General features: G+C 39.1%; 2 protein-coding genes across 4 annotated transcripts; one reads left to right on the top strand and one right to left on the bottom strand.

Annotated features, from left to right (window-relative positions):
- The first annotated feature begins 1126 nt into the window (after positions 1-1126).
- LOC120266332 (helicase-like transcription factor CHR28) lies at positions 1127-10509 on the top strand. Of its 2 annotated transcripts, XM_039273955.1 has the most exons (13): positions 1127-1533; positions 2749-2827; positions 2946-3314; positions 3420-3488; positions 3635-4431; positions 5074-5145; positions 5239-5316; positions 5406-6288; positions 6389-6519; positions 6833-7054; positions 8341-8952; positions 9089-9298; positions 9899-10509. In XM_039273955.1, the coding sequence occupies exons 1-13, from the start codon at positions 1378-1380 to the stop codon at positions 10001-10003; spliced, it is 3783 nt and encodes a 1260-aa protein (XP_039129889.1). In that variant the 5' UTR covers positions 1127-1377; the 3' UTR covers positions 10004-10509. The 2 variants fall into 2 exon arrangements, with proteins under 2 accessions (XP_039129889.1, XP_039129888.1); XM_039273954.1 differs by having other exon boundaries at positions 2946-3488.
- Positions 10510-11038: 529 nt separating this feature from the next.
- LOC120267538 (indole-3-acetic acid-amido synthetase GH3.10) lies at positions 11039-19472 on the bottom strand. Of its 2 annotated transcripts, none has more exons than XM_039275217.1 (4): positions 18809-19472; positions 13077-13178; positions 12068-12900; positions 11039-11764 (listed from the first exon to the last, which is right to left on the bottom strand). In XM_039275217.1, exons 1-4 carry the CDS (start codon positions 19135-19137, stop codon positions 11217-11219), a joined length of 1812 nt encoding a protein of 603 aa, XP_039131151.1. In that variant the 5' UTR covers positions 19138-19472; the 3' UTR covers positions 11039-11216. The 2 variants fall into 2 exon arrangements, with proteins under 2 accessions (XP_039131151.1, XP_039131152.1); XM_039275218.1 differs by having other exon boundaries at positions 13073-13178; positions 18809-19009.
- Positions 19473-21224: the final 1752 nt, after the last annotated feature.

Below are 21224 nucleotides of genomic sequence, written 5' to 3'. Positions count from 1 at the left end.
GTTTCTCGGATATCAATTTGTTTTTATAAAAATTGAAAAAAAAAAATCATATTATTAAATTTTCTCTTGGAGTATTTTTTAGCTATTGGTAATGTTATAATTCCATGGAAATACTTACATTTGATAATAATTTTATATTTTGTGAAAAAATTCTTAAATTATTTGCTAATTTTGTTCACATCATGGATAGGTTTCACAAATTCTTAAATTTCTTTAAAAAAATATAAAAGAGATTTACACCTAATTATTATTATTATTATTATTAATATTATTTTGTATAGAATAGAAAGCTTACTGTCTCTCGGTTGGGCTGGTATATGACATGTATAATTAGAATTATTTATTTTCATAAATAAAATTTTAATCTTTATTTTTTATTTTATAGTGTATATACTTATATATGGGTTTTTTAATCACACACACTCATGAATTTTAAATATATTTAAAATTTCAAATTTGTATAAATTAAATAAGATACATTTTTTTAGAAAAATAGTTTTATTAAAACTATCTATTAAAATTATTATATTTACACACATTTACTCATTTACTTCATGACGAAGTAAAGCATCCAAACTTTAATAAAATAATTATATATATATATATATATATATTTGACAAATGTGACAATTGTTTATAATTTTTTCTATTGTGAATATTTAAATATAAAAAAAACATATTTTTTATCCACTCATATAATGTTTTTCATAATATTTTTTTTTTTTTGAATTTTGGATTCAAACCAGGCTTCATCGTGGCAGAAGAATCAGATCACAAAAACCCGGCCGTCAGGGCCGCATCATCTCTGTATATGTGGGTATACGTATATATATATATATATATATTTATGTATGTATGTATAATATTGGGAGAGAGAGGGGCGGTACGAGTCCAATGTTTACACGGTCGTCCCGGATCGTCTGAGCACGGGATGGCAACGACTACAGAAAACCGCGTAAATCTGGGCACGAAATTAGTCGGAGATGGGCTATCATCATATGATGAACCCAAAGTTCAAAAACACATTAATATTCTGCCACTTATTAATTAAATTTTGTTTTAGTAGTATATATATATATATATATATGTAAAAAATCAATAAATTATATATTCTATATTTCTACATGGGAGTCTCGCTCTCGGACCCTCAACCTTCTTGTTGTTGTTGTTCTTCTTCTCCTTCTCCTCCTTCTTCTTCTTTTGCTTTTGCCCCATTCTCTTCTTAGAAATCCTACCCCGACTCCAACTCTGACTCCGACCCCAACTCTAATTCTGATTCCGACTTCAATTTCATTTCTAACTTCGATGATATCTCCTCCATCATTGGCCCTTTATCTGACCCTTGATATCTAGGGTTTTTTCAAGCAATTCCCTTTGATGTTGTCGATGGCGGACCCTAACGAGGATTCCAACGCCTTCCCCGACATGGATTTCGCCGATTATTCTGATTGCCCCGACAATCTCAAGATCAGTCTCGACGCGTTCTTCGCCATCCTCAATGAGAAGCCCGATTCATCTCACACTCAATCTCCTGTCAGTCGTCTCAAATCTCATCAATTTTTTTATTTTTTCATTGTTTTTAAGGGTTTTCTTAGTCTCCTCAATGATCGTCTTCTTTAAATTATGTACTATTATATCGCTTGTTTCGCGATTGTTAATTTGGTAGTGGATATGTTTGTGGCATACCTGATGGCGAATTCAAGTATGTGGAAACTCTGGCGGGCTTTGAATAAGTTCGTTATAGTAACAGCCTGGCCTTGTCTTGCCTTTGATGTTCTTGCTTGCTTTATCCCGAGTTCTTTTCCAATCACTCACACCTTCAGTATTGTAGTACGCACCCTCCTGAAACCACAAGTGTTTATTTTCGCAAATCTTTGGAATGTTTTCAAACCAATAACCTGTATTTTTGTATCAAAACATAAAATTCATGGCATCCAATAATTCTAATTAGGGAAAGATCACTTTTCACTGTAGAAAGTGCCATTCTGGTTCTTAAAGTTTTTTTTTTTTTTCAATTGAGGGCTCAGAATCCCAATATGTGAACATCCTACTAAACTGCTAAGTGAAATGAAATTGAATTTGATTGTTTCTCGATTTAGAAAAATTGGGGAATAAAAGATTTATATTAAAGGAGAAGAAAGAGCAAGGGATCAAGACATTCAATATCCATTGTTATGATATTATTGATACCACCAAAGTGTTTCTCTGCCAGTTTTTTCAGCCTTTTGTGTTCCCATGTTATTAGGGCAGGAGGAGAATGGTTTGGCTGTTGGTTAGTTTAGCAATGGTTGTGGAAGTTGACCTTCACCTGATTATATGCCATCCTCACCGGTGTTGGTTTCATAAATTAGGGTTTGTTTATGCTTGCAGCCATTTGTTGCACATTTAAAGTATACCTTTTGAAACAGTTTCTATGAAATACGTCCAAGTTTGTGCAGTTTCATGTTTTTAAACAAAAAGAAGTTTATGCAATGATAACTAACTCCTTATAGCTCCAGCACTTATAGTATATAAGAGCACATCAACCAGTATGGTCTGTCAATTCTGATTGACATGTTGTGTGTGGATAATGGATCTAGCTGTGACTTCTGCTCATAGAAAATAAAATGGTCAATGAGAAAAATATTTTTCTACCTTAATTTTAATTGTCTGAAAAGATTTATTGTTCTTTAGTTCTGTTTTCAGCATGTTTTTATTCTTCATTTTAGTTGTGCTCTTTCAGTTTGATGAAAGTGGAATGTTTCACAGGGCACAGAAAGTGGTTTCCACCAAGGCATGCTGACTCCTGGTCAGTTTGAGCCCAAAAATGGCTTCCAAGTTCAAGATGGTAATAATTTGAAATCTAATGAGAAATTTGCTATGTGTAACTTTATCATCTTCGTTTTCTATAACATGTGGCTAAACTTGATAGGCTTGGGTCTTTTCCTATCGATTCTGGTTTTTAGGTATGCCAAAACCTACAGCTGTTACTGAGGGCTTTCGGGAGTTGGAATCTTCTCATTGGGGAGCATTAGATTGTAAGAATGAAGTGGGAATGGGGTGTTTTCCTGTGCCTCAAGGAAGTTGTGATGACTCGGATTTGTTTTTCTCCTTGTCAAGTGGCGGCAAGATTCAATTTTCCTTGCAACATGATGACTCTAAAAATACTCATTCTTTCCCCTCAATCAATTCATCCCAATGGTTTAGGTCCTCGTTATCAGACGATGCTTTGATGGATTCAGATGGAGGACCTTCTGTCAACTTACCTTTTGACGACCAAAAGTTGCAGAACAGCAGAATAATATGTAGTGCACTTTCTGAAAGTACAGGAACAGGTACTGTACATTCACAAAATGCAGTCAATGGCTATAATTTTCAGTTAAGTTACCAACAAGGTAAAGAGGCTAAGAAGGTTGGTTTTGATGCTTTGTCCCACATAGATGCCAAACACACAGAATCTAATGGGGATGCAGTATCATCTCTTTCCCTGTTGGTGGATGGTGAAACAGGTAATATGCATCCTTTTTTCTGTTTTCATTTACTTTCTAAGTGGATCAGCGATGCTTGAAATCACTTAAATTTGAATTTCAGGAACCTCAAATATTTTTTATGCATATAAATAGTCTCATTGATGATATGCCTTTTGTGAATACAGGTCAAGTGCTTGGTGTTGAAAACCAAGGTGGAAATATTAGTGCATCGAGCTTGATCTATTCACCTATGAACACTAGTGAGGCTGCATATGGCTTGTACGATGATAGAGAGAATTGTCAGACATTTCCTGAAGATACTGTTACCTATGCTGACAATGGACAAAGAAGAACTTTAGCTGTTCAACATCCGCAACATTATTTATGGAGGAAGGAAACAAGGATTTGCGCACAAGCTGAAACTGGGCATCAACTGGTTTCATCTCGAAATCTATGCCACAGCAGACAGACACACCAAGATACACGACAGAACTCTCTATCTGCTGAGCATAATATTTGTCTGGATGCAACAATGAAGAGTGAATCGAGTACAGATTCTTCCCCAATAGCCTCTTTTAGAAAGCTTACCTCCAAAAGCATTAACAAGCCTGACGCATTTACATCAAAACAATTGGTGCCCAGCAGTAAGCAGAGATCTTTTGTGAAGGAAGATATAGAAAAGCTTTTGTTGGCTTCTTACAGAAAGCAGGATGATGTTTTTAAAGGTGGTAACTGTTCTGCACAGAATCACTGCTTAAGAAGCAGTCTTGTTGTAGATGATGAAGATGATGCTGATGCTGATGATGATGACGTATGCATTCTTGATGATCTCAGAGGCCCTCCCCATCAATTTCCTCCTGTCCCAATTACACCGCATCCAATAATACAACGATCTGGATTTGGTGGCCCCTTTTATACTGCATCAGGACCAAGGCGGCTTAGAGCTGATGATGAGAGACTAACTTATCATATTGCATTACAGGTTATATAATTTTAAAACATGTTTCTGAAAATATTCAATTCTTGTTTGAAACTTTGGTGTGCCATAGGCTGGGCATCATGTCTTCTCTGAGCAGCAGTTAACTTTTAAAGATTTTCTTTCTTTTTTTTTGTTTTTGTTTTTTTGTGTTTTTTGTTTTGTTTTTGTTTTTGTTTTTGTTTTTGTTTTTTTGTTTTTGGTTTTGTGACTTAGTTGCAATCTTTTTTCTTCCTTTCTTTCCCTTCTTCATAAAATTGGCTTTTCACCTTTTTTCTGCTTATCTGTCATTTGAAATAGTTCACTGTCAAGAATAAGTGAATTGGCGTGCTTAAAGGTTTTGTTTCGTGTCAAGAGAATTTTTGTTAGGCTATTTACTGGTACAAGTTGTTTGTCATTATTTACATTTTTAAAGTTTAAGGGATGAATCATCAGTTCACGGTTCTTTATATGGCATGTTGCTGCCTTATATCTGAAACAATGTACCATTGAGAAATATCACAAAGCTATTGTGTCTATTTGTTGGAGTTGTCAAATTATTAAAACTTTTATACTAGCCATTCTTTTCTTTATCCCTGTGCTACTGAGGTCCTATTATACATAATAATTTTCCCATTTGAGTCAGTGTTATTGCTTGTGCCATTGCAGGATTTATCCCAGCCCAAGTCTGAAGCTAGTCCACCTGATGGTGTTTTAGCTGTTCCCCTGTTGAGACACCAGGTTGCAGTTTGTTATGTTTATGGATTATGGAGTCTTTCTTCAGCTGAGTTTTTCCCCCTTTTTCTTTTTAACTAATATGGCCTTCTTGCACAGCGCATAGCTTTGTCATGGATGGTGCAAAAAGAAACCACCAGCCTACACTGCTCTGGAGGAATTCTTGCAGATGATCAGGTTGGTTTTGTCACATTTTTATTTTCATCAATTATGAGGCTGCAACATCCTATGGGCTTGTTTACTTTTTTTTTTTTTTTATCTGACAGGGTTTAGGAAAAACTGTGTCTACAATAGCACTTATCCTTACTCAAAGACCTTTCTTAACTAGATCATGTTCAGTAACAGAGAAAGAAGATAGTTATGAACCTCTAGACCTGGATGTAGATGAAAAGGATGATATTTCTCAGCTTAGTGTAATGAAGCAACCTCGAAAATATAATTTCGAGATACCAAATGGGACAGTGAAGAAGGATAATCCTGTTACGGTGATGGGTAGGCCTGCAGCTGGCACTTTGGTAGTTTGCCCTACCAGTGTTCTTCGGCAGTGGGCTGAGGAACTGCAAAACAAAGTTACGAGCAAAGCTAACCTAACTTTCCTGGTTTATCATGGAAGTAATCGAACAAAGGATCCAAACGAACTTGCAAAGTTTGATGTTGTGCTAACAACATATGCTATTGTAAGCATGGAGGTACCCAAACAGCCGCATGTTGATAAAGATGATGATGAGAAAGGGAAGACTGCCAATGTCATGGCCAGTGAATCTCTTAACAACAAAAAAAGGAAGAAAAATTCAAGGGACGGGAACACAATGGATAGTGCTTTGCTTGATTCTGCTTCTCGTCCTCTTGCAAGGGTTCGATGGTTTAGGGTTATACTTGATGAAGCTCAGAGCATTAAAAATCACAGGACTCAGGTTGCTAGGGCATGTTGGGGTCTGCGTGCTAAAAGGAGGTGGTGCTTGTCTGGAACTCCTATTCAGAATGCAGTGGACGATCTTTATAGCTACTTCAGATTTCTCAGATATGACCCATACGCTGTTTACAAGTCATTCTGTTCCATGATAAAGATGCCAATCACCAGAAATCCAGCCAATGGTTACAAAAAACTTCAAGCTGTTCTGAAGACAATTATGTTACGTCGCACAAAAGGTAACATTCAACATGGCATATAAAATAAGCAGTCACTTAATTGTTATTTGGATGATCTGCTAGAGTATTAATTTTTTAATTGGGAGCTGTCTTATTCCAGGTACACTTCTTGATGGAAAGCCAATAATTTCTTTACCACCAAAAACAGTAACCCTTAAAAAGGTGGATTTCTCAGAGGAGGAGCGTGCTTTTTATTCTGCACTAGAAGCTGAGTCACAAGAACAATTTAAGGTAGGATCTTCTCTGCCACCAGCTTTTTTTGGTGTGTTGGCTTAGGATTATCATGTGCAGCTTTAGGTTGACTGGTCATATGTTACTAAAGCCAATTCTATGGATGTTACTGAAATGTGTCAAACAGCTGCCAAAATTAACCAAACCTTAAAGATGAATTTTTTAGCAATTTGATTGATAGTTTCTTTAGTCAAATTTATTTCTATTTATATTTCCCTATCTATTGTGCTCTTTCTCTGAGCCCTGCACATTTCTTGGTGATTATGTTTGAGATTGACTTTTAGATCTTTGTAAAAAACACATGGAACTTCAGGAATATGCAGCTGCTGGGACTGTCAAGCAAAATTATGTCAACATTCTGTTGATGCTTCTGCGGCTTCGTCAGGCTTGTGATCACCCTGTGCTGGTAAAAGGCCATGATTTTAGCTCTAGTGGAAAGACCTCTATGGAGATAGCAAAGGAGCTTCATAGGGATAAACAAGCAGAACTTCTTTGTTGCTTGGAAGCTTGTTTGGCGATTTGTTCTATCTGCAATGTATGTATTGCCCCTTCCTTCTCTGTTGTGGTTCACTTCTTCATGCATCTATGCTGATATTTTTTTTTTGCTTGCATGTAGAAGGATGTGTAATTTCAGGTATGTAGAACTCCCACAGGGAGTATTCATACATGAATTACTGAAGTAAAGGTCAAGTCTTTTTTTACAATTGAATCCACATTGTTATCTGCTTCAGTATAAAGAAGTCATACATACATGAGCATGAGTCACATTGTTTAAGAGGAACAAATAATAATGGATTAAGAAGTTGGCAGACAAATTGGACCTCATGCAAGTGATTTTAATCATATGAAAATTCAAAATGCAAAATTAAAGCAAAATATAATTCTTAGAATTGTGAAAAGTTACATAAATTACTAAGGATAAAAAGATTAAAAACATAAGGGAGAATTATTGTTCAAAAGGATGAAATAAGTTTTATGGAGTTTATAAAGAGAGAAAAGATATGGTTGATTTAAAAAATTATAATATTAAAGTGGGAAATTAATGAAAAATTTAAATGGGAGTGCTAGAGTGGAAAGGAGATAAATGTTAGCTAGAGGCCAAGATAATCTAAAAGTAAAATCCTTGTGTCTTGTCAAGTACTCAGTAAAATATGTGTCACCCTAAGGAAATTCATTAGGATACGGTCAAGGTGAAGGCAAGACATGTCTACCATCTAAGGAGAAGATACAATACCATTCGAGGAGAAGAAGATTTGGCACCCTTAGCCAAGGAGAAGATTATGTAAATTCTTCACAGATTGCATTTCACATATTTTGGGACTTTTTCCTATTAATCAAACTATCATGAAACACAATGTTCTGTGGTTTAAAAACCAAAATTTTTTAGATGACACGACTTTGATTTATAGAAGCCATCGCAGAGTAAACCGAATGTCTGTGTAGTGTTTGATAGGATAAATTAAGAAAAAAAATAAAAGTAATGTTGAGGTGTGAGGAATGGTCCACAGCCTCTTTTATTTGGGTTCTGTGAAGGCGCCTCACCCAAGTTTAGAAAATTATTGAGCTCATTGCCTGGTGAGTCATTCTTGCACTTAGTTAATATTAGCTGGCTTTTTTATATGGTTGGGTTAAATCATGCGAATTGACATGGGTAAATACATACTTCGATCATTACTGTTTTCGTTTGTCTGTTTTCCGTGCTGATTTTTCTGATACATGTTAGTGGAAATTAAGATTTTGGGTGCAATTTGGCATTTTTTTAAATCCTGCAAATTTAGATGAGTTTGGTATGTTTTTCCATTTGACACTCTACTATCACAGGACCCACCTGAGGATGCTGTTGTTACCGTCTGTGGACATGTTTTTTGCAATCAATGCATTTCTGAGCATCTCAATGGCGATGACAATGTCTGTCCTTCAGCCAACTGCAAAGTTCATCTCAGTCGTACAAAAGTATTTTCTAGTGCGGCTTTAAAAAGTGCTCTGTCTGGGTTACCTGTCAGTAATATCTGTTCTAATGATTCTCATCATGAAGTTGTAAATGCTCCTAAGCAAGTCGAGGAGTGTCTGTCTTCAGATTCTTCAAAGATTAAAGCAGCTCTTCAGATTCTGCAGTCACTACCTAAATGCCAATCCTCCTCTTCAAATAGTCCAGTGATATCTACAGGTGAACCTACTGGATGCTTGAGAAATGCATATACGGCAATTCCAGATGGAGGTTCTATGGGCATTGTTGAGAAGTACATGGAATCAGATAACAACTTGACCTCTCAAGTGACAGAAAAAGCAATTGTTTTCTCCCAGTGGACTAGAATGTTGGATTTGCTTGAAGTTCCATTAAAAGATTCCTGTATACAATACAGACGACTTGATGGGACAATGTCTGTTGCCGCTCGCGAGAAAGCTGTGAAAGATTTTAACACTCGCCCAGAGGTCTGTTTACTAGGCATCAAATTTGTAGGTTTTGAAGTTTTGCATATCCTAAATTTGCATTCCTGAATCCAGGGCTGCATTTAATTGAAGTTTGGGTATTTTTGCTTAATACATTCTTGATTTAAACATCTGTTAGGTGACTGTCATGATCATGTCTTTGAAAGCTGCTAGTCTTGGGCTGAATATGGTAGCAGCCTGTCATGTACTTATTTTGGATTTGTGGTGGAATCCGACAACAGAAGACCAGGCAATTGATCGAGCACACCGGATTGGCCAGACTCGCCCTGTTACAGTTTCTAGGTTGACTGTGAAAAACACAGTTGAGGATCGTATTTTGGATCTGCAGGTAACCATTGTCATGCTTTATCTTAAAATATCTGTATTGTGGCATCACCTGACCTCAGATACTTAAAAATTTTCATATGGAAAAAGTGCACCTAGGGCAATTTTCTGAAAAACAAGCATTTGTGGTTTAGACTGGACTTGAGCTATATCTATTAGCAGTCTACATCCAGAAGACTTTGGTTATAAAATTCAACTGAATCAAACATTCAACTGAATTGAATTCATTTTATCCTTGAAAAATTTTACCCTAGATTTGATGGAAATAGGTGATCCTTAATTTTGGCTGATATAAGTGTGGTTGAAAATTTTGTTTGTCATCAAGGACTAATCTATTTTATTATGCATAATTTATATGTGTTCTTTATGAGAAAAGGAAGCATGCCTTGCCTTTATCTGATGGTAAGGTTTTACGAAGCTGCTATATTGAACAGTTTATGTCGCTTAATTTCATGGACTTCTGCTTCTTTTCCCATTTCCCTCCCTCATCGTGTGTTCATTATTCCTTCCTTTGGCAAAACCTATTTGGCTGGTCCAATGCAATTTGGTCTAGTTATCTCTCAATGACTTGAATAGCACGTAACCAGAGAATTTTCATTTTCAGGAAAAGAAGAGAGAAATGGTTGCTTCCGCATTTGGGGAAGATGAATCAGGAAGTCGGCAGACGCGCCTTACAGTGGAAGACTTGGAGTATCTATTTGCAGTTTAACCCACATTTGCTCCTCTCTGATAGAATTTCGCTTAGTGACTGACATAGTGGGCTACAGAGGTCCGGTACTTTCTCCTTGCTCCTGGAAAGCTTTTCCTCAGCAACGTCTCTGAAGCTTCTTGGGGTTTTCAAAAGCTGATGTAGGTGTTTAGATCATACTTGAACATTACGTTCAAAAGTTTTTTTTGAAGAAACTAGTCGTGCATTAAAGATGAAGCTGATGGAGTTGAAATGCAGAGTCGCTTATAGTTGAATTGAATTCTATAGGAAGGGTAACTGATCTGATGCACTTTGTGTGAATAATAGCTTTAGCAATGATGTGAGTTATTTGTTTTTTTTTTTTCTTCTTTTTTTGGTTGATATTCAGGCCAATATATCATTAGCTTTTGCCCTCATTTTCTACATTTTACCGGGGTTGGATAGAAAAAGTAGTGGTTACTTATTTGTATATCCAGGCCTTATAAATGAAGTCAGGCGATAATTTATATAAATGATTTCGTGTCACAGATTATTGATTTATTGTGGTTTGGATTTCAATCTGGTGCGCTGCTAATTCATTGTTTAACAGTGGTTGGTTATGCTTAAGATATATTATCCCTGTCCGTTAAATAAGTTGTTTGGATCAGCTTTTGGAAAACCTAAAAGTGTTTTTTTATAAGTTAAACATTTCTGGGTTCAAAAAAAGTTGTTTGTATTGGTTATTTTTCAGAAAACAGTGTCAAAAAAAAAGTTTGAGCAGTTTTTTTTTCAAAAGTTAGTCATGAGCAGTTTCTGAAAAAAAGTTATTTTTTAATTTATTTTTACATCTTCTACTTTTACAGAAAAATTAATACAAACACAAAATAAAAAAAAGTGTTTAACTTACTCGAATAAAAAAACACTTCTACTAAATTTAAAATAAGTACTTTTTTGAAAAGTTAACCCAAACAAGGTCATAGACAGTTATACATGTTCCAGGTATTCAAATAAAAAGGGCTATGACCTTTGGTAACTCTCTCTTTCTTTTTTACTTTCCCTGCTCAGTCCTGGATCCAAACATAACAATATAAGTATCCATTGATATGCACTGGAAAAGTTAAAAAGGGACAAACGACGAACCAACATTGACTTCAGTGACGGTTTGGATTTGTTAGATGTTAGCTCATTGGCTGAAGAAAAATAAAGATTATTATGGTCATTGGTCATAAATATATACATATATATAATGAATTCCTCAGCCATAAGCCGTACTCCAAAAATGCTTGACCGTGTTGTGGTCGAGGATCCGCAGAAGCACAGGGTTGTTGGTGCACCTAGGGGTCTTATACTGACTCATTGTAGCGCCATTGCTTATGTAGTGCTCCAGTATGTTCCCAAACGTACCGTCCTTAACAAGCCGGAGCTCGAGCGGACCAATTGAATTGGTCCGCCTGGATACCACGTATCCGTAGTCAGCGAAGGCCGCATCCATCTCTCGGCAGCACTCCTGCAGGACTCGGTCTCTGATCTCATCACCATCCTTCACCTTGATCTCCCAGTAGATTACGTAGTGCCCTGGATGCTTGCTCGTGTCTGCGTGGCTGGTAAAGTCCACAAGCTCTGCCCGGCACTGCACCAACAGCTGTGAGCTCCGTTCTACGGCGAGCTGGAGGTCCTTTTCTGTATTCTTGTCGATGTTTATAGTCAGGATCAGCTTCCTCCTGCACACAAATGTTAACTGGGGAGCTCCCTTGTAGAAACTGGCCACCTCCACCACATCTCCAAGCCTGTACCTGTACAGACCTGTGTCATCCACTACTTTATTAGAATCAAGAATCATGCATTGTAACTGGAGTCAGCTTAATTATACTACAGTAATTAGCCTCTTAATTTCACTGCACGTTCTATGTCTGAGCTAGTATCTTCAATTCGCGGAACACTAGAACGTGTGGAAGGACAAGTAGAGAGAAGTACTGCAACCAACGGCCGATGACAAAAGAAGAAGAAGAAGAGAGAACTTTCTTTAAAAAAAAACTCCTTAATTAGCAGATCAGATCAGCGTGCAAAATTTGAAAGGAAGAAAGTTGCTGGGATAAGTAGCGGTACCTGTATAGGTGGTGAGGACAAGCTCGTACTGCTGACCAAGCTTAACTTGAGACAATGGCAATGGCTCATCCTCCTGATAGTCCAAGTCAATTACGTCATCAGTGGGCCGCTTGTGTTGGCTATTAACAAGAGGGATGAATTCAAAGTAAGCTAAAGTGGGAATGACTGTGAAAGTAACAGTCTGAGGAGGTGCGTAGGGATCCAGGTTCACCCCAATCCAGCTTTCAGTGGAGCCATAGTCGGCACACACCAGAGGCAGCTCCCCGGCGTAGTGCCTCAGTTTCTTCAGGTATGGCTGCATAGAGCCGGTCATGATGGAATAGATGTACTTGGCATTGGGCCACAGCTCAGGTATCGTACAGCACCAGTCCAACCTCTGCAGCTCTCTGCATTTGCTCTCGATCTTGAGAGCCAGTGATGGGTTGGGGGAGAGGTGCTCCAGGACGGCTCTCCTCATCCTGGGAGAGGTGACTCTGGAGTTACTTAGAGACCCTTGTCGGATGTCATGGCAAATCTCCTCCCAGAGTCCCTCAAAGGCGGTGAACACATGGACCATGCTGTAGGCAAATGCGGAGGTGACGAAGTCCACCTGGTCACAGAAGTAGAGGCCAAGAAGGAGGTGACAGTAGGTGGACTGCTTGTAGTCCCCCTCTGATATAACCTCAAGTGGGCTGCATGTGAACGACTCCGTGCACTTCTGCTTCGTCTTGAATTCCTCACTCGCATAGTAATGGGTGGTGGCTGTACCTGCTGTCAGCCCTCCTTTGGTTTTGAATTGCTTGCTGCTGTATATCAACTCCAATATCCTCCCTCCCGCTCTAAGGGGGAACACTCTGTCACCCATGCATATCCCAATCCCAATAAAAACCAAAAAACAAATACAGTATAATATAGCTTGTGTATGTGTGTGTGTGTTCATATATATGTATATATATATATATATGTTAATTGGCAGAGGAGGAGGAGGAGGAGCTAGGACTTAATTTCCGGTTCCGGCCTACCTACCTACCTTGATCGGTGAGCAGCTGCCAACTTGAAGATTTGAAGAGTGGACTGCGAGCTGTAGTGAGTGAATGGTACATACTTGGGTCTTCCATCCGTCGTTCCTGAACTGCAGGCCGTTCATTAATTATAACAACAACAGCAGCAGCAGCAACAACAACAATGACAATATTATTATTATATTATTATCAATTTCTTGGGTATGATCAATATTAATATTGATAACCAAATAAATTTCTTCAAAGTACCGCCCCATACCACACAGTGCGAATAATTTGTCACAAAGAGGAAAGAGGGATTTTAGGAAGACATGTCAATTTCATTCTACAAACTAATTTCGCTCATGAGCACTAGTCACTTTGAAAACAAACTCACCGGCGGGGATGATGCATTGATGCCATCGATCAAGATGTTGAGATTTGATTGGTGCCATGACGAGTTTGGCATCACCAGAGATGGCTGCAGGTGGTGATGTGTGGGATAGCATGTATTTGGGTCATGGCGCTGTTCGCGTACAGGCGTGGAGGGCTTTGCTGTGTAGTTTCAGTCATGGAGCTGAAATCTTTTGTAATGGGAAGCATTACTGGCAACCCATATCTCTATGTGTCTGTGCCCACCCAATGAGGGTGTAGGTTAAGGTTAAGTATGGCCAATAGCAAATATGCAGTATGTTGGGCCAATGAGAACCATGTTTTGTGCTGTACTTTCTTTATATGTTTATGCTTATATAAATATTAGTGGATGAGCAGTTGCTCATTGGTTGAACTAAAAACTTTTGACTAAGTTCTTTTTCTTCAACTCACTCTCTTCCAAAACAGCTGTGGTCAAGAGAGTCTACCTTGATCTATCTCTTCTGGCATTTCCTCAAACACCCAAAACCTGACCGGTGTTCTAGTTTGATACTCTAACAATCTGGTATCAGAGATCACGGATGACGACCAGCGCTGTTCCGGTGATGACCAACGGCGGCCCTGTGACCCTATCTCAACCTTCAGTCCCAGTGTTCACGGGACAGGAGTACGGGAGATGGAGTCTTCGGATGAAGACTGTCTTCAAGTCCCAGGAACTTTGGGATCTTGTGGAGAAGGGGGTGAGTGAGTCCAAGGATGAGGCGCAGGAGAGGGAGAATAAGAAGCGCGATTCGAAGGCGCTGTGTTTGATTCAGCAGGCCGTGGATGGTCCGAATCTGGATCGTATTTCGGAAGCGAAATCAGCGCATGAAGCTTGGGAGACGCTGAGAAAGCAGTGTCAGGGAACCACCAAAATGCGGTCGGTGAGGATACAAGCGCTAAGACAAGAGTTCGAGACACTACAAATGGGGGATGACGAGGGGATTCATGACTATGTGTCCCGGGTTGTCCTCATCGTCAACTAAATCAAAGCCCTTGGTCATAAGCTCGTAGAGAGTGAGGTGGTGTCCAAGGTTTTGAGAAGCCTAGCACCCAAGTTCGACTTTGTTGCAGTAGCGATAGAGGAGTCCAAGGAGATTGCAAAACTGACCCTTGATGACCTCAGTGGAACTCTTCAAGCTCACGAGGTGAGAGTAAATCGAACTGCGGTGAAGAATGGCTTGAAGGCTCTTCATGTAAAAGGTGAGTCATATGTCACCACGTTCAGCAAAGGAACCGGCTCTACAAGCTCCTGCGGCGAGGGAAGAGGCCGAGGAAGGCATGCGAACCGCGGGAGAGGAAGAGGAAGAGGCGGTCGAGGTAGGAGCTCTGAAAATAAAAACCATATCCAGTGTTTTTATTGCAAAAAATTTGGCCATGTAAAAGCTGAATGTTGGGCAAGGAACAAGCCACCAGAGAAGGAAGCTAATCTAGTTGCAAGTGAAGAAGAGACAAACAACATCTTCATGGCCAGCAGCTCGTTCGGACCTGAAGCATCTTCCATTTGGTTGGTGGACAGTGGATGTTCGAATCACATGACGGGGAGAAGGAGCTTGTTTGTTAACCTGGACGAGACTCAGAAGGTGAGTGTGAGGCTCGGCAATGATAAAGAAATGATGGTTCAAGGGGTAGGTGCTGTGAGTGTGAGCACTCACACAGGTGAGCAAAAGGAATTGCAAGGAGTGCAATTCATCCCAGGCTTGGCCCACAACCTTCTCAGTGTTGGGCAACTACTCACCAAAGGCTACTCTGTTGTATTTGATAAGGATATGTGTATTATAAGTGATAAACTAACAGGGAATCAGGTGGTTGCCATTCAAAGAACCAGGAATAATATGTTTCCTTTGGATGTCAGCTGCATTGGAAGACTCAACATGGCCGTGAGGAAGCAAACACTAGCTGAGCTCTGGCATCTTCGGCTAGGACACATAAACTATAGAAGTTTGCAAGCTATGACCAAGAAGAAGCTGGTGGCTGGGATACCTGAGTTGAAGATGAGTTCACACTGCGAAGAATGTGCATTGACGAAGCAAGCAAGATCAAGCTTCACATCTGGGATTGCTCGAAGGGCAGGGGATTGTCTTCATTTAGTGCACATGGATCTTTGCGGGCCCATGAATGAAGAATCCTTGGGAGGTAACAAATATTTCTATTTGCTTGTTGATGATTTCAGTAGATGGTGCTGGATCTATCTCCTCAAAAGCAAGTCAGAAGCCTTTGAGAATTTTAGGAAGTTCCATGTCTTAGTGGAGAGACAAACTGGTGTGAAGCTAAAGGCTATTAGGAGTGATCGGGGTGGCGAGTTCTCATCCCTTGAGTTTCAAAAGTACTGCGACTCACTGGGAATCAGAAGGGAATTCTCCACACCACACACACCGCAGCAGAATGGTGTGGTGGAGCGGAAGAATCGAACCGTGGTGGAGATGGCGCGCAGCTTATTAAAAAGTGGAAACTTGCCAACGAACTTCTGGGGAAAGGCTACTTCTACTGCAGTATACTTGATCAATAGATCACCTACTCAAGCACTCCATAACAAGACGCCCTTTGAGGTGTGGCATGGTTACAAGCCGAGAGTAAACCACCTAAGAGTGTTCGGGTGTGTGGCATTTGCACTCATCACCTCTCATAAGCCTCACAAGCTTGATGAGAAATCGGAGAAATGCTTGTTTGTTGGTTACTCACTTGAGTCAAAAGCATATCGGTTGTATAATCCAGTTACTTGTAAAATTCTTGTGAGCAGGGACGTCATATTCCATGAAGAATCACGGTGGAGTTGGACGGAGAGCCAAGATGATCAACGTGAAGTTCAAATAGGTGAAGACGCAGGCCCTGCGAGTCAATGAAGCACATATGCAGACCCAGACAGTGGAGCAGAGGGGCCTGGACGTGGAAGTGAACCTGATTCCCAAGGAACTCAAGCTGCACCCACTGATGGCTCACCAGCAAGGAAGACGAAGCTGTTATCGGATATCTATAGCACGTGCACTTTTGCCATGCATGCGGCTGATCCAGTTGACTACAAGGAGGCTGTGAAGAGCAAGGCATGGCAGGAAGCAATGGAGGATGAGATCAATTCAATTGTCAGTAATGACACTTGGGAGTTGTGCGATCTCCCGGCAGGCAAGAGAGCAATTGGCTTAAAATGGATTTTCAAGACCAAATTCAACTCCGAAGCGAAGGTTCAAAAGCTCAAAGCAAGAGTGGTGGCCAAGGGTTACTCTCAGAAACAAGGCATAGATTATGACGAGGTGTTTTCGCCAGTGGCCCGAATGGAAACGGTGAGATTAATGCTAGCACTCGCAGCTCATTCAGGCCGAGATGTATACCATTTTGATGTGAAATCAGCGTTCTTGAATGGCGACATTCAAGAAGAAGTTTTTGTCACTCAACCAGAGGGGTATGCTGTGAAGGGTGAAGAACATCGGGTATACAAGCTAAGAAAGGCTCTCTACGGGTTGAAACAGTCACCCCGGGCGTGGTACTCTAAAATTGATCAGTATTTTAGAGGGTGTGGTTTCACAAGAAGCGAAAATGAGCATACACTCTACAGGAAGGAAGGAGAGAATGGCGAGGCATTGATGATTAGTTTGTATGTTGATGATATCATATATACCAGCTCTTCATGTGCTATGCTCAAAGATTTCAGAAAGGATATGATGAGTACTTTCAAAATGACAGATCTGGGGAAAGTGAGTCATTTTCTTGGTATAGAAGTATTGCAAAGCCCGAGTGGATTATTCATCTCTCAGAAGATCTACATTGAGGGAATATTACACCAGATGAACATGTCGCAATGCAAGCCTACATCAACACCAATGGGAGTTAATGACAAGCTGCAGGTTGATGCTGGTGAAGTCATGCCTGATCCAGTGTTTTTTAGAAGTCTAATTGGAAGGCTGCTGTATGTGACACACACACGACCAGACATATGTTTCGCAGTGAACTATTTGTCGAGGTTCATGGCTCAGCCCCACAAGTGTCATTTTATTGCAGCCAAGCGCGTTCTGAGATACCTCGCAGGCACTAAAGGATTTGGTCTCTGGTATTCGCGAGGAGATGAAGGCGTTCTGGAAGCCTTCTCAGATAGCGATTGGGGTGGTTCCCTATTCGATCGCAAAGGTACCTCTGGATTTCTTTTTCGGTTGGGCATGAGCACAATCGGGTGGGGGTCGAAGAAACAAGAAATGGTTGCACTGTCGACGACTGAGGCGGAGTATGTGGCTTCTACTGCAGCAGCCTGTCAAGTAGTGTGGCTGAGGAGAATCTTGGAGGATTGCGGGAACAAGATGATGCTACCAACTAAACTTTGGTGTGATAATTTATCAGCGATCGCTGTAGCAAAGAATCCTTCACATCATGGGAGGACTAAGCACATAGACGTGCGTTTTCATTTTATTCGAGGTTTGGTTAACGATGAGGTGATTTCTCTGCATCATTGCACCAGTGATGCTCAGTTGGCCGACATCTTAATTTACTAAGCCTCTCCCGTTTGAAAAACATGTTTTGTTGAGAGATCAGCTTGGCCTTCGCATGCTCCAATCACAGGGGGGGTGTTGAGATTTGATTGGTGCCATGACGAGTTTGGCATCACCAGAGATGGCTGCAGGTGGTGATGTGTGGGATAGCATGTATTTGGGTCATGGCGCTGTTCGCGTACAGGCGTGGAGGGCTTTGCTGTGTAGTTTCAGTCATGGAGCTGAAATCTTTTGTAATGGGAAGCATTACTGGCAACCCATATCTCTATGTGTCTGTGCCCACCCAATGAGGGTGTAGGTTAAGGTTAAGTATGGCCAATAGCAAATATGCAGTATGTTGGGCCAATGAGAACCATGTTTTGTGCTGTACTTTCTTTATATGTTTATGCTTATATAAATATTAGTGGATGAGCAGTTGCTCATTGGTTGAACTAAAAACTTTTGACTAAGTTCTTTTTCTTCAACTCACTCTCTTCCAAAACAGCTGTGGTCAAGAGAGTCTACCTTGATCTATCTCTCCTGGCATTTCCTCAAACACCCAAAACCTGACCGGTGTTCTAGTTTGATACTCTAACACAAGACAGCATTATAAGGTAACCATGCAATTAACGGGATAGAAAACAAAGAAGAGGGTTAATGGTTCCTTCATCTCCGGGTCATTAGATTTAATCTTACCGCAACCAAAACCCAAAATATGCGCAGCGCTTGCATGGCATGGACAACATATATACATATACATATATATATATATATATATATATATATATATATATATATATATATATAATATTAGTAAACAATATGAAAATGGATAAATTATTATACACCAGCTAGCTAGCTGGTGCAAATTAAGCGCGGGTAGCTAGAGGGGGTACCTGAGGGAGAGAGTGGTGATGGGTTCTTGGGTGAGGACAGGGGAGTCATCCCCATCGGCAATCCTCTGGATGTACGGTTCTAGGTCTGCATGATTGACCAGAGGGACACGACGAGTATACATCCTCTCCAATTCCTCCCCTTCAGCTTGTTGGATCTCTGTATCACTGCCAAGCCACTTGCTCAAGTACTCGGTCCGGTGATTCATCTCGATGATCCGCCGAAGTGTCTCTGTTTGGGCACTAGCCGCACGCTCGGCCACCCCATCGAACCAGCCGATGATGTCCTGCTGCTCCTCATTCAAGCCTGCAACTCCTCTTTTGATAGTCATGCTCGCAAGCAAATCTACTGCTTCCTGTCCTCTGCCTGATCTCCTTTCTTTTTCTTTTCTTTTCTTTTCTTTTCGTTTTCCTTCTCTTCCCCCGGCCCCTTTTAATAGACAATGCAGACGAATTAATTAGGCACACTTAAATTAGAAACCATATTTCCTTGAATATCTATTAAAAACCAGAAGCACCAGAGCTTCATCTAATAATGTTTCCCTTTCAAAAAGCTGCATGTCTCTCTCCCGATATACAGATCACACATTTTGAGGAATATTCCTTTCTCATTAAATATAATATTTTATCATGAAGGAAGGAAACTATAGAGATGTATATATCTTTATCTGTGTTTATACCTCACCTTACAAACTCTGAAAGTAAGCATCAAGCAAGTGTCTAGCTAGAGAGATGAATGGAGAGGGTGTGGCGTGGTCCTTTCCCACGGTACGATGGCAGCATGGCCACATATGCATGTAGATATTTATCTTTAGGAAAACCCTACCATGCAATCAGCTAGTGTATATATTTATGTGTACCAACTATTATTTTCATTTCTGCAATGGGGTGCGTCCCCAATACTTTAAAAAAAACCTTTTTCAAGTGCGGAAGTCTTCATTATAAACGTACAAAAGTTAATTTGTCTAATGATTAAGAGTTTTTTATCGGGCTTTCTCACGGTCGTCCCACGTGTACTTTTTCTTTTTTTGTTGGCTAGCGCTGGAATGAAAGAGCTTTCACGGTCGTACTGCATGGGTTCTTTCATCTTGTGATGGACGTTTCTGCCTTGTTTTGGATTTCTTCCGTGAGGATTCGCATATTTGATTCTTCAACCTGCATGTTGATTGAAAGGAATTATCCTTGCTCATGATTTAAAATTAAGACTTGAAAAACTAGTATACACTCCAAAACCAATTTTAATTAATATTTAAAAATAAAATAATTTTATTTCGGTGCATGCATAATTATGGGTATTGTATGCTTGCGTTGTATAGAAAATTAATGATAGAAATCATTAAAGTGAGACATAATTATTTATGTTTATTGTAATCCAAAATAGTTCACAACTTATTAGATAACATATGATTTTGTATTCATTAATTATTATTGGTTGTACTACTATATGTGATAGAGTGGTATATCTCATTTTAGAGACTTTTACTACATGTATGGGTATTTGTAGTTGACAAATATTAAATTGGACCATATATAACTCTTAGACCAAACAATATCATAAAACAAAAGAGTTATTTTATTACCAAAAGTCCTTATTATTTGAGGAGGATGTTATTAATCCTTATGTATAAAATATAATACCTTGATAGTGTCAACCGATGATGCTAATTGTAAGCTATATATGGACACATTGGGTTATATAATGAATACAAGAAAGTTTATAACCATAAAATATGGAACTCTTATTATAGGAGGGAATATTCCAGATTGTGTTTTTTATGTGTTGATAAAAAATCTTGTCGGTTGAAAATATTTTATTATATTTAAAATTTATATTATACATGTTTTATAAAATTATTTTATGTCTAATAGTATAAGAAAACACACATAAGTGGGGATCTGCTCTTGGTGGTCTAATCATACTCACTTATATGAAATATTTATTAATAAAGAGACTATTATATAAAATATTATATTGGGGACCCCACATATGAATATATCTAATCTTTGGATTAAATTGCAATTTGGTAATGAACATGGTTATGATTATTAAAATTAGCATGAACTAATTTGCTAAAGATGTATTTACATTAGCTACTTGGAGCAAAAGAAGTCTATCGCTAATCTATCATATATATATATATATTGATGTGTTCATGTGATCGATCATGATTAATCAATTATTAATCAAATACCAATTAATAGTAAAACGGTTTTTCATAACCCTAATTCGATTATATCGTCAACTTGTTTAAATAAAAATATTGTTTTTCTTTCAATTTTTTTTTTTTTAGGAATAATCTTCAAAATAAACAGAAGAAGTCTAAAATGTCTGCCCTTGAAAGAAAAAAAAGAAATGTTCTGATGCCCTGAGGCAGGCGTATCAAAACATTATGAACGCATGAGCTTTTGAATCTTGAAA

Source organism: Dioscorea cayenensis, chromosome 8 (genome assembly GCF_009730915.1).
Source record: "Dioscorea cayenensis subsp. rotundata cultivar TDr96_F1 chromosome 8, TDr96_F1_v2_PseudoChromosome.rev07_lg8_w22 25.fasta, whole genome shotgun sequence".
NCBI classification, from domain to species: Eukaryota; Viridiplantae; Streptophyta; class Magnoliopsida; order Dioscoreales; family Dioscoreaceae; genus Dioscorea; species Dioscorea cayenensis.
Note: the sequence above shows the minus strand (reverse complement) of the source record. Positions and strands in the feature narration are given on the sequence as shown.